The sequence below is a fragment of the Sebastes fasciatus genome, chromosome 19 (genome assembly GCF_043250625.1).
Source record: "Sebastes fasciatus isolate fSebFas1 chromosome 19, fSebFas1.pri, whole genome shotgun sequence".
NCBI lineage: Eukaryota > Metazoa > Chordata > Actinopteri > Perciformes > Sebastidae > Sebastes > Sebastes fasciatus.
Genome location: NC_133813.1, coordinates 10,611,853 through 10,625,719, shown reverse-complemented (window position 1 = coordinate 10,625,719; position 13,867 = coordinate 10,611,853). Strand labels below are relative to the sequence as shown.

The 13,867-nt window shown below is 37.0% G+C and overlaps 2 protein-coding genes across 2 annotated transcripts in view; one reads left to right on the top strand and one right to left on the bottom strand.

The window, feature by feature from the left end:
* tsc1b (TSC complex subunit 1b) overlaps positions 1-4,422 on the bottom strand; it is a 30,047-nt gene extending 25,625 nt beyond the window's left edge. The window contains exon 1 of the mRNA XM_074616772.1: positions 4,318-4,422. The gene's annotated coding sequence lies outside the window, so the exon portion shown is untranslated. The remainder of the gene's footprint in view (positions 1-4,317) is intronic.
* Positions 4,423-7,311: 2,889 nt separating this feature from the next.
* gfi1b (growth factor independent 1B transcription repressor) lies at positions 7,312-13,277 on the top strand. Its single transcript, XM_074618059.1, has 7 exons — positions 7,312-7,498; positions 7,850-7,950; positions 8,299-8,481; positions 8,587-8,840; positions 9,824-9,961; positions 10,535-10,700; positions 11,919-13,277. The coding sequence occupies exons 2-7, from the start codon at positions 7,857-7,859 to the stop codon at positions 12,095-12,097; spliced, it is 1,014 nt and encodes a 337-aa protein (XP_074474160.1). The 5' UTR covers positions 7,312-7,498; positions 7,850-7,856; the 3' UTR covers positions 12,098-13,277.
* Positions 13,278-13,867: the final 590 nt, after the last annotated feature.

Genomic DNA, 13,867 nt, shown 5'->3' with positions numbered 1-13,867 from the left:
ACAAAGAACCTTTATGCGGCCCGAGCACTTCCATGTACACGCTGGAAATTACATTTGGCTGTGTGAGCAAACTGTTACCAACAGCCTCCTTCTCTCCTGGGTGACTATATTTTAAAGCAGTTTCATAAAAAGACACAAACATGCTGCTCAGTCCATTTGAAGGAATGATTTTCATCAACCTGACTGCCCTGTTCATTTAGAAAACCGCAGATTTCCTTTCATCTCCTTGCTGCAGGAGATGAGAGGGAATGGGAATATTGAAGTGGTTTACTGGACTAAACAGGGCTTTGGGCAACAACTAAAAATGATATATTAATTACTATTTTGACTTATCAATAAACTTTTTCTACAATAAGTCTACAATATATCAGAAAATAGAGTAGTAGTAAGTCCTTACACCTGAGAAGCTGGAACCAGACATTGTTTTGATTGACCTCAATTACTTTTCTGTCGGTCAACTAATCGATTAATTGACGAATCATTTCAGCAATAATACGATTATGAGCATAGACTGTATATAAAGATGGATGACACGTCTCCACTTCCTTCCACTGTACAAAAATGAAGCTAAAATATCCCGGATATGGGAGCCATCTTGAGATTTTTTACATAATTTGGAGCCAGAGTCTGCGCAGTAGCGATCAGGTGGTAGAGCCGCGGTATCGAGGTCAACCGCCCGAACCAATCGAGCACGGCCGCAGTTTGTCAGCGAGAGAGACTCACAGCTGTCAGTCATGACGTCTCAGCCCCTTCTTATAGCATCAAATAATTATTTATTATGAATTATTTGGGGTATTATATGTAATGTATTCATATTTATATGTGGTCTATATATTGTGCTGTTAGTTGCTGTTGGGTTTACTTAGCGGGATGTTTGATTTGTTGTTGATTAATGTGTCTGGATAATTCAATAAGGGATTGGTCATGTCAAATGGCCAGACACGAGGACAAAACTATTCATTCATTCATTCATGTCTTATAGCTGCACAACTGATGGGAAAACTACAGCATAGGGCTGTTCAATATGCAAAACAATTTATATCAGAGTCTCTGCTAATATTTATCAAACTATCACTATAAAATCTGTTGATATTTATCTTATTAGGCTGACATGACAAAGGGAAGTCAAACTGGAAGAATTGAACAGAATAATTAAAAACAAAAATCCCACAAACACTATAAAAACAAACGAGTAACAGTGGGCGGGTGGGTATCATCACAATTTCTCACTGCTAAAGAACAAAAACAAGCAGTATGAAGACATTTTAAGGCTCTGGGAGCTTGTGGTTAACTGCATTAATCAGAAAACAGTCTATATTCCCTGAAAATCCCACAGACCCTCACTCATCCCAACCCACTGGAGCTGCTTTACCAACCTCAGGACCCTCAATTTAGATCAGGAGATATCCATCTTATTTTAGACTATGTCTCATTTTAACAAAGTTCTTGTAAGGCTGCTTCCGGGTTTAGACTTTAAATACTGAAATTAAATAAGGGTTTTGTAGAAAAACATGGTATATATTCATCAAACAGAGGTATTGAAAAGAAGTACAAACACTTAGGTCATTTTAGACTTATCGACCCACTATTCCTACAATCAGTAGAGTTAAATGTTACTACTTTTAGTCCCCCAAAGTATACATATATAAATGTTTTAGTATTTCCATAATTGTAATACTATCTGTATAAATATAGCTGAATAAATAAAATATATGTAAATACTAAATCATTTCAGAGTCATTGTTTTTTGGTTTCTGGTCAGACATTGAACTCTTGACCTTCTGACAGTGACATGATAATAGGAGGGAAGCAGGTGTAATTCAGTGTAATTGCAGCCGAAAGATAAAGCAAAGAAGTATGATGCAGAAAACTGCAAGAGATATTTTTACTGTCATGATGCATTGTTTTTATAGTGTTTGTGGGATTTTTTGGTTTCAATTCTTCTGTTCAATTCTTCCAGTTTGACTTCCCTTTGTCATGTCAGCCTAATGAGATAGCTATCAACTGATTTTATAGTGATAGTTTGATAAATATTAGAGGAGACTGTGATATAAATTATTTTGCATATTGCATATGCTGTAGTTTTCCCATCAGTCGTGCAGCTATAAGATATGAATGAATGAATGAATAGTTTTGTTCTCGTGTCTGGAACTCTACTTATTGTAGGAATAGTGGGTCGATAAGTCTAAAATGACCTAATTGTTTGTAGAATTGAAATGTTTGTTGAATATATAACATGTTTTTCTACAAAACCCTTATTTAATTTCAGTATTTAAAGTCTAAACCCAGAAGCAGCCTTACAAGAACTTTGCCAAAATGAGACGTACTCTAAAATAGGATGGATATCTCCTGATCTGAATTGAGGGTCCTGAGGTTGGTAAAGCAGCTCCAGAGTGAGGGTCTGTGGGATTTCCAGGGAATATAGACTGGTTTCTGATTAATGCAGTTAACCACAAGCTCCCAGAGCCTTAAAATGTCTTCATACTGCTTGTTTTTGTTCTTTAGCAGTGGGAAATTGTGACAATACCACCCATCCACTGTTACTAATTTGTTTTTATAGTGTTTGTGGGATTTTTTTTAATTCTTCCAGTTTGACTTCCCTTTGTAATGTCAGCCTAATGAGATAGATATCAACTGATTTTATAGTGATAGTTTGATAAATATTAGAGGAGACTGTGATATAAATTATTTTGCATATTGACCAGCCCTATGCTGTAGTTTTCCCATCAGTCGTGCAGCTATAAGATATGAATGAATGAATGAATAGTTTTGTTCTCGTGTCTGGAACTCTACTTATTGTAGGAATAGTGGGTCGATAAGTCTAAAATGACCTAATTGTTTGTAGAATTGAAATGTTTGTTGAATATATAACATGTTTTTCTACAAAACCCTTATTTAATTTCAGTATTTAAAGTCTAAACCCAGAAGCAGCCTTACAAGAACTTTGCCAAAATGAGACGTACTCTAAAATAGGATGGACATCTCCTGATCTGAATTGAGGGTCCTGAGGTTGGTAAAGCAGCTCCAGAGTGAGGGTCTGTGGGATTTCCAGGGAATATAGACTGGTTTCTGATTAATGCAGTTAACCACAAGCTCCCAGAGCCTTAAAATGTCTTCATACTGCTCGTTTTTGTTCTTTAGCAGTGAGAAATTGTGACAATACCACCCATCCACTGTTACTAATTTGTTTTTATAGTGTTTGTGGGATTTTTTTTAATTCTTCCAGTTTGACTTCCTTTTGTCATGTCAGCCTAATGAGATAGATATCAACTGATTTTATAGTGATAGTTTGATAAATATTAGAGGAGACTGTGATATAAATTGTTTTGCATATTGACCAGCCCTATGCTGTAGTTTTCCCATCAGTCGTGCAGCTATAAGATATGAATGAATGAATAGTCTTGTTCTTGTGCCTGACCAATCCCTTATGGAATTATCCAGACACATTAATCAACAAATCAAACATCCCGCTAAGTCAACCCAACAGCAACTAACAGCACAATATATTGACCTCATATAAATATAAATACCTTACATATAAAACCCCAAATAATTATTTGATGCTATAAAAAAGGGGCTGAGACGTCATGACAGTAAAACATATCTCTTGCAGCTTCCTTTGCTTTATCTTTCGGCATTGAATTACACCTGCTCATGTCACTCATTAATAACCTGTTAGCACGTGTGTTTTCATTCATTCATCATCAGGCTCTCCTGTCACCATGGAGACGAAATGGTTCACTAGTTCCCCCTAGTTTGACCTCCTCTGTCACATTTTGATGTGATTATGATGCAAGCAAAATAAGCGAATGAAAAAAACACAAATGTGTTATACTGACATGCATATAATGAGAGCCAGAGGTTGTCTGAGGTCGGTGAGGCTTGAAAGCAGCAGAGCTTTGCTGCTGTATGTTGGACTGACTGACCACTGGCTGCTGCTGCTCTCTTGTCGTAAACAACTCGCAGAGAGAACAATGGGGCAGGGTTGGGTTTACTTTATCCCATTATAAAGGCATATTTAATCTTGCAAAGCGATAACCTCTTTCAAATTACACAGAAAACGCATATATAACCACGAATAAATGTTAAAAACATCTCAACGTCTACTAAAATCCATCATTTCCAAAAACAAGTCAGTCCAAACCGATGAAGAGCTACCGCTAGCTATAGCCACCTAGCTGGATTAATAACGCCTGTCAGCCGGGTTAAATTGGAGGTAAAGCAAGTCGAACACTTAGTTAACAATACAACAAGTCATAATAGTTCATAAGAGTGTGATAAAACACAGAAAACACGTAAATAATCGGAGCTGTTTACCTGTTAGAGTAGCTGCGCTCCACAGGGCGCCGCCATCTTGAACACCTCACAGCCCATCCCACCGCTGTGTCCTTCCGCCGTCAAGGCTGCATGCACAAAATAATCCCCCGCAAGTTAGAGCCACAATAGTCACAACGCCAACTTTTAACAACTTATTCACATAAGTGTAAAAAAAATAAATGTGTGCAATTACATTTAATGACTCAGATGTAGTATTTTTTTTATCTGTGTCCCCTGAGAAAAGTGATTCGGCTCTGTTGCAAGGCTAAGATTGTTTTTCCCATCTCCTCATTGGTGGAAGGATGAAATGTGTGTAATGCGGTTTCGCGTGACCCACATGTAAAGAGCGCACGCGCAATTTTTTTTCACAGGTAGAGTGGGGGATCAGTATGGAAGCTCATTAACGCCAGAAAAGCTATACAAATAATAAAATAAAATGAAATGTTAGGATGGCAACATTTTTAATTTGTTATGTAGGCCTAATGTGTTCTTTCTTTATGTTACCCGGTATATATGCCTACTTTTATCTGTATATAAGCCTATTGAAAATCATTAAAAAAAAAATACAAAATGTGCTTACTCATCAGATGGGCAAGTTCACAATAAAGCTTCATGTGAAGCCTTGGTCAGATATAATTTTCAATGTCATTTAAAAAGGACTTTTATTTGACGATATCCACTGGAGGTCAGAACACAATAATGAATAATAAGTTATATAATATAATATAATATAATATAAAATATTAAAAGCAAGATACTATAAAATTATATTTTAAAAGCAATAATATTCTAAAAGCAGCTGTAACAAGAAGTAAGTACCTGGATTGTTAGTTTATGATATTACCTTAATAGATAGATAGATAGATAGATAGATAGATAGATAGATAGATAGATAGATAGATAGATAGATAGATAGATAGATAGATAGATAGATAGACAGATAGATAGATAGATAGATAGATAGATAGATAGATAGATAGATAGATAGATAGTAACTTTATTGATCCCCAGGGAAATTCAAGTTTCCAGCATCACAGTTCCATAATGCAAAACATGTTAGTAAAAAGGCAGTAAAAAATGTAGTAGTGCAAAGTACAAAAAAATATACCAGATATAAAAAATACAAGGAGATGAAGAAAACTGTTAAAGCTGAATATAGTGCAGGGTAACAGCTGTGATACAGGATTATTAAAAAGGTGAATATAGTGCAGAAGAGACTGTTAAAAATTAATATAGTGCAGGGTAACTCCAATAGCTTAGTCTATGAAAGTGCACCGTGTGCATTATTATCTGTCCTGCAGACCATCCTTTATATTTTGTATTCTATGGATATATTTCTCTGGTGTTGACATGTACATTTTATTTACTGTTCCTGTGCATTGCCTGGATAACCTGCTGCTGTAACACAATCATTTCCCAATTTGGAATCAATAAAGTACATCTATCTTTCTATCTATCTATCTATCTATCTATCTATCTATCTATCTATCTATCTATCTGTCTATCTGTCTATCTATCTATCTGTCTGTCTGTCTGTCTATCTATCTATCTATCTATCTATCTATCTATTAAGCTAATATAATAAACTAACAATCCAGGTACTTACTTCTTGTTACAGCTGCTTTTAGAATATTATTGCTTTTAAAATATTATGTGATATTATATTATATTATATTGCTTTTAATATATTATATTATATTATATTATATAACGTATTATTAATTATTGTATTCTGACATCCAGTGGATATTGTCAAATAAAAGTCCTTTTTAAATGACATTGAAAAATATATCTGACCAAGGCTCCATATGAAGCTTTATTGTGAACTTGCCCATCTGACAAGTAAGCACATTTTATTTTATATATATATATATATTTTTATGATTTTCAATAGGCTTATATACAGATAAGAGTAGGCCTATATACCGGGTAACATAAAGAAAGCACAAATTAGGCCTACATAACATAATTCTAAAAGGCTTAATGAATAAGTTCAGTTAAATAGTGTTGAGACATAGTCACAGAACTGATTCAGAGATATTTTATGGATGAATAAATACAATTATTAGAAATTAAATATTATAAATATATCATATTTCAATCTGTTATCAACGTCCATGAAAAATCTCAAGTTCCAATGCAAGTGTCAAGATTTAAGTTACACATATTGTCCACAAGATGACGCACTTGCACTTCTTCCCTCATATAAATCCTCCTCGTCCTCAAATGTTTCTTGACTCTTCGACTTGATGTTCTTTAACATGGTTTGACAACTTCTTTCTGAAAACCTTTCCCCCCCAAAACATTGGGAAAAAAGCTACCTTACTCTGTTATTTCTCCCTATCTTGTCATTCTGTGCATGCGTGACTCTAAATCCTCCTGTGAATAAATCTGCCATGTCTGAATAACCAAATGCTTTAATAAATAAAGACAGAGTCAACAGCAGTGTTATTATTCTCCCAGACTGGTTTGGTGTGTGTATCTTTGGAGGTGCTACACAGTCTCATATATGATCTTTTGGTCATTTAAATCTTACACAACACAGTCATACACACATTACCTCGAGTATAAATCCTGTAAATCAAACATTGTGAGGTGGAAATATTTGGTTCGATTTTCTTTGATTGGAAACTTGTCTTTATGATTTTTTCTATTTTATTTTTTTAAGTAATTTAAATTGATATGTTTGTTTTTTAATTTAAATTTAAATTTAACTCTAATATCAGCACAAATAAGCAGTTGAATGCAAACAAACCATTTAATAGAATATTTATTAACTTTAATTTTAGCATTCAACCCTATAATTATGATTATTATTATCCCCTGGAGCAGTGGGTGGTTTGTGTACTAACTGTTCCAGTGACAGCAAAGGCCTCGTGTGTTTCTTTTTTCTTTTTTTTTTACGCAAATTCCCAACAGCAGGTCGGCCTTTTCATTGGTTGAAACCACAGTCAGATTCCCCTGCGAAATTATCTGATTGAAAATCAGGGAGGGGAGAAAAAGAGAGAGCAACAAGTGTGATGTTTTTTTTACACTGCTTTGCTTTTCTGACTTTTTAGGAAAGGATTTGGCGACAAGTTGTTTTTCCTCCTCTGCGCTTCACACCCAAAGAACAGGGACATTATTATTATTATTATTATTATTAATCTATTTATTACTGCGGGAGCCTGCTCGCTTAACGGTGAGTACCTGTAAAATAACTTCAGCTAGAAACTTTTGACGACTTGTAAAACTTTTTCACAATAAATATAATCATTCAAACCTTGAAAATATCTAAAGTGGGCTAATTAAACTTTATTTTTGAAGGCCTGTTGACCAAGTAGAAAGAAATAATCATTCCTATTTAATAAATTAAATTATAACAGAGTAATCCACCTGCAATTAAAGACTGAAAAGATGTTAATTAAATATAAAAGTAACTGAAATAATACAAAATTAAATATTTAAACGCTTATAATGACTGTTTTTGCATGCTTTATTTATAATATAAGACTCATTGTGTCGCTAAAGGTTTTTTTTTTTGGTGTTGTAGGATCAACATGCCTCGGTCATTTCTGGTGAAAAATAAAAGGTGCACGTCCTATAATGTTCACCGATCATACGAAGACGAGCCGAAGGCCCCCATATTTACAGGTAAGACTCGAATAAAATATGTTAATATCTGAATATGTGTGTGGGAACAATTAAATTAGTACCTTATTTCGTTATTTTACAGCAGCTTGAAAAAAATTGCATGCTATTAATGAACTCATACCTGGAGTATGAGTTCATTAATTATATAATAATATAATAATATATAATATAATAATTAAAAAAATAATTATCATTCAACATTTCAATAGAATAAATAATAATAATTTAAACAGAATTGTCCTCCGAGAGGAACTGCAGAGTTTTGTTGTTACAGAATATTTACTTTCTGTATAATCACACAGTCTTTTGATTGAATCAATCACACTTTTATTTGTTATTGATTTGCAGAAGACCCATCAGAGGTCCAGAGCACAGACTCTGAAGACATGAGGCCTCAGTCGGAGGGCCAGTCTTCCCCTGCAGAAGACAGCTCCTTTGAGAAGGAGGAGGTAGAGCTTGAAAGCCCTTTACCTGCTCAACCAGAGCCTGCCAGACCCCAAGTGGCTCCCACACAGCCATACTACCTAAATGGTGAGCTGCCAGTGCATTTATCTCCAAATTTTTCCTGCCATACCTCTAACTTTCAATCAGATAGGTGACTTTTTTGTGTGTGTATCTGTATTTGTGAACCCTCAGAGCCTCACATGGCCGGATTCCCTCCTTACTACAAGCCGGCCTACACCTGGGAGCCAGTGCCTTCCTACAAGATCCGTCAGATGAGTTTCAGCCCCACAGTGCTGCAGCACGCCAGCAATCTTTATAACACGCACATCAGCCGTAGCCCACAGCCTCAACAGCCTCAACAGCCTCAGCAGCCTCAGCAGCCTCTGGACTGCAGCACGCACTACTCCCCCACCTCCAACACCTACCACTGTATCACCTGTGAAAAGGTACACACCACATACTAGCCTCACCTCTGCACATACTGTAGAACTTGAATTATCAGCCTGGTACTTCTGGTACTATTTTAGCCCAAACCGCAATCTTTTCCTAAAGCTAACAAAGTCGTTTTTGCCACGTAACGTCCATACTAAAGTTTCGGTAATTTCTGTGTTATTTAAACTCAAACTGCAATCTTTTCCTAAACCTAATTAAGTAGTTTTGTTGCCTAAACCTAACCAAGTCTATCTTTTCCCTAAACTTAATTATGTAGTTTTGTTGCCTAAACCTAACCAAGTCTATCTTTTCCTAAACCTAACTAAGTAGTTTTGTTGTCTAAACCTAACCAAGTCTATCTTTTCCTAAACCTAACTAAGTAGTTTTGTTGCCTAAATGTAACCAAGTCGATCTTTTCCGAAACTTAATTAAGTAGTTTTGTTGCCTAAACCTAACCAATTTGATCTTTTCCGAAAGTTAACTAAGCCGTTTTGTTGCCTAAACCTAACCAAGTCTATCTTTTCCTAAACCTAACTAAGTCGTTTTGTTGCCTAAACCTAACCAAGTCTATCTTTTCCAAAACTTAATTAAATAGTTTTGTTGCCTAAATGTAACCAAGTCAATCTTTTCCTAAACCTAACTAGTAAGTAAGTAGTTTTATTTTGAAAACACTGGAGCGGAAATTGACACGCCCGTCACGTGTTGCTGGACGTTGGTAGGAAAACACACGAAAAATACATTGCTGAAAGTCATCCTGAGCGTCACAAAAAAAAAGGGAAATTCGTGTCTATGTACACAAATTAAATAGATTAAATCTTGTGCCGTGACACTGTGTTGAAACTAAGTATCTGTAAATTCAATAAATGTTTTTGTTGTGAAGCTTCTCATCAAGCCTCTTCATCAAGGCTAAATGAAAATGTAAAATAGTATCTGTTATCAACTGGAAATTCAGTTGAATTTGTCAGCCACCTCCATTAATTCACTAACTCTGTTTCAGGTGTTCTCAACGCCCCACGGACTGGAGGTTCACGTCAGGAGGTCGCACAGTGGAACGAGACCTTTTGGCTGCAGCATCTGCAGGAAAACCTTCGGCCACGCCGTCAGTCTGGAGCAACACATGAACGTCCACTCTCAGGTACATCAGTGACTCCAAAACGCTGCACATTATAAGCCTCTTTAATGTAATGGGCTCCTCCAGTAGTCAGTATAGACAACAAGGTCCCACAGCAGTTAGTGAAATAGTCACAAAATTAAATTTGATTTTTTATTTGATTCTCTGATTGATACTTCCGTTTTCAGTCTGAGTAGTAATCACGATGAACTTTGAACCTTTAGCGAGTCACTCAGAAACAGGTAGCGAGCTACTGGTTGCTCGCAAGCTACTTGTTGGAGCTTCCCGGTCTACAGTATTGTTTTATAGTAGGGCGGCCAAATATGAAACTGTCCATGGCTCCTCTCGCTGTAATCACCTGCTTTCCAGGTGCAGCATGCGGGAATTGTTTCCAGGAGTGATATAACTACTGATAAATCAGAAAAAGAAACTTAAAAATGGATGGACTGTTCCTTTAAAAATAGATAATAAAGTTTCCCTGTTGCTTTAAAACTGTCAGTTACCTAACCTAGTTCTGAAAAAAAAGCAAAATTTTGTTAATCAAGGCCAAAAATGAAGTTGAAGTTTAATTTTTCTGATTCATTTGCCTTTTATCAGGAAAAAAGCTTCGAGTGCAAGATGTGTGGCAAAACATTCAAGCGCTCCTCCACTCTCTCCACGCACCTGCTCATCCACTCGGACACGAGGCCTTACCCCTGCCAGTACTGCGGCAAGAGGTTCCACCAGAAGTCTGACATGAAGAAACACACCTACATTCACACCGGTAAATCTACAGCAAGAGTCTCCAACCTTTTTTACCTCTGAGAGCTAATTTGGCAAAATGAAAGTGTGTGAGAGCTACTCATAGCACCAAGAGGTATATCGCCTACTTTTATGGTCCTTTAATAATGTTCCAGCCACCGCAGTCATCCCATCTATTTCAGTCCTTCAATCCAAGGGCTTTTTCGTGTTTCATTAGGATGTGCACCACTAAACGAAGCCTCTGTTGCTGTGTTGGTCTTCTTCGTCACTTTGGTAAACAGAGCCTGGTGTTGACCGTTGTTTTCAGATAACTGCTCTGTTCGTAGACTGCTACCAGCCGGAAAGTAACATGAAAAAGTGCGATGGACTCTGGTGAAGTGGCGATTGATGTTAGATCTTTCACCGACTGATACGCTTGCATCGCAAATGAGACACACGCATTTATCATTCAGCTTCGAGAAAAATAACTCAGTTACCCATTCCTCATGAAAATCCTGTATTTTTGGCCTTTTATTGGCTTTATTGGCTCTGAGGACATTGTCAAATCTGGTGTGTGCTTGCTAGTCTGCTAACATCGCCTTGTTGCAGCGTCACTGCAGCGTAACTTGTTTTATTAACAGCTGATTGGCAAATAAGAATTTTGTGTCAAAAGTGGTTGGGATGTCTGTGAATTTGATTGGATAGAAATGTAAACAGGTTTACAAAGCGATTTTGTGTTTTCAAATGTATGTACATATTCTTTGAACCTTTAGCGAGTCACTCAGAAACAGGGCGCGAGCTACTGGTTGCTCGCAAGCTACTTGTTGGAGCTTCCTGGTCTACAGTATTATTTTACAGTAGGGCGGTATATGAAACTGTCCGCGGCTCCTCTCGCTGTAATCACCTGCTTTCCAGGTGCAGCATGCGGGAAATTATTTCCAGGAGTAATATAACTACTGATAAATCAGAAAAAGAAACTTAAACAAATGTCCTGTGGATTTGCATATCTGGTTTTCCTGCTTCGCGCACAGCTCTGTAAAAGGAGCTCTATGCTGCCGCCATTTCGCTGCAAATAAATGTTTGACAAATCTGAACAATGGCATGATTCTTCACCCATGCAAAGCTTATTGGGGGAAAACATACAAGCACCATTAATGGTGCGGATGACAAACCTGATTTTCCAGAAGCAGTGGGAAAGACAACTACTTTACATATATTATTTGGAAATTCTTTTTTTGAATTTTTATCTTTTATTTTGTAGGTGAAAAGCCCCACAAATGCCAAGTGTGTGGCAAAGCGTTCAGCCAAAGCTCCAACCTGATCACCCACAGCAGGAAACACACGGGCTTCAAACCGTTCGGATGTGACATTTGTTCCAAGGGCTTCCAACGTAAGGTGGATCTCCGCAGGCACCACGAGAGCCAGCACGGCATGAAGTGAGGAGGAAGCCGTTGTAAATATGTGTCCGTTAAATTTCTATTAAAAGAATAAGCTGATATTAAATTCTGATTAAAGGTGATTTAACTTCAGGAAAAAAATGTCATCTGTATAATGAAGAAATTGATGAAATGTATTTGTTAATATATTGGAAGTGATGTTTCAAATATGTGTGGATGAATGGGAGGTTCAAAATATGCCTTTGGCTTATTTTTACTGTCATATAATTTATTTAAAGTATGTTTGAGCAATGTATATTATATTGGCTGGAGTCTGTGCGTGAGTTGCTAAATGCTTTCAGTTGAAATAAAGGGTGAAAAGTTGTAAAATCTTTTTATTCTTATAGAATACAGACATGCAAAGTGAAATATGTTATAAAATCATTTGTACCCTTAAGGCAAAATACATGCAGACTGTTTGTCTAAGATGACACGATGAGCAAACACGCTTTTACTCCCTGTTCATCTCTTTCTGTGTGTTTTTCTCAGTCACTCTCCTGTTGGAGCAGGATGTAGAATAACTATGTCACTGTGGCCTCAGGTGAAAATCTCTTACGGGACCCGAGATAGTGTGTAATGGAGTAATGCTGCATTCAAATAACACACCTGGAACACCATGCAAATCCGAGGGCCAGAGAGCTATTCATTCCTGAGAATCGACAGCAGTCGAAGGAAATGTTAGCAGCCGTTATTAAGTGAGATATTTCATTCTGTTTGATGCTCAGCACCTTCCTTGTTATTACTTGAGGAGGCGAAATCAACTCTATAATCTCAGTTAAAAAAAAATCACAATTGCACACTGTCAAATAGACCATAATGAACTTTGGCCACACACCCTCGCATACATGTAGTGTAGCTGCTTGGCCTTTACAGTGCATTGAGTCGAATGGGATACAGGGATTAATAAGAGGCTGTGGAAAAGGGATTGATTACTTAGTCAACCGTTGCCACACCCAGCCAGCCTGTTGGATTAACTTCAACAAACAAGTGTCGGCTCTAACGAAGACTCACCACCTTCCTCAAACACAAAACCTGTTAGGAACATTAAGCTGCTCGAGGCAAATCAGATCATCACCTGTGTCTTTTAAATCTGACACAAACTGGATGAAGTGTTGCCAGTAGTTGTACAAATGGTTGTTTTTCTATAGATAAATTACGCCAACTGCTGATGTAACATAATGATGGCAACCCGTTTCTTCAGCTGAATGGATCCTAAATGGGATGTAAAAACTTCTTTGATATATATAGAGTACTAACTGACTGCTTCTGGTTTCTTAAATATATTCCTGACCTGCTCACTGGCTATTGCCCAATCAGATACTTCCTATCATCACACATGTGTCCCCTAAATGTACCAAGAACTAAAACTAAATCAGGCGGAGGTGCATTTGGTCACTAAGGTGCCGTTCTCTGGAACAAACTGCCTGATGACCTGAGATCTGCTGCCACTGTATCTTCTTTTACAAAGCAGTCTTAAAACATTGCTTTTCTCTCAGGCTTTTGGTAGTGTGTGTGTGGGTGTGTTTTACTCACATTGTGGGGACATAAGTCTGTTTACACAGTCACATTGTGGGGACTCGCCTTGTAAGTCCCCATAACGTAAATCCTTACATTTTAGGGTGAAGACTTGGTTTAAGGTTAGGTTTATCTTAAAGGTGCTAAATGCGAGATTGGGAGCATTTAGCGGTTAGCTGCTAACAGTGCTTACAGCGCTAACAGTGAAAGTAATGGCAACAATGCTAAAAGAGCTAACAGTGTTAACCTGAGGGGGAAC

Coding starts and splice junctions, on each gene's coding strand:
- gfi1b (XM_074618059.1), top strand. CDS start 7,857: ATGCCTCGGTCATTTCTGGTGAAAAATAAAAGGTGCACGTCCTATAAT. Junction 7,951..8,298: donor GAAGGCCCCCATATTTACAG/GTAAGACTCGAA, acceptor ATTGATTTGCAG/AAGACCCATCAGAGGTCCAG. Junction 8,482..8,586: donor ACAGCCATACTACCTAAATG/GTGAGCTGCCAG, acceptor GTGAACCCTCAG/AGCCTCACATGGCCGGATTC.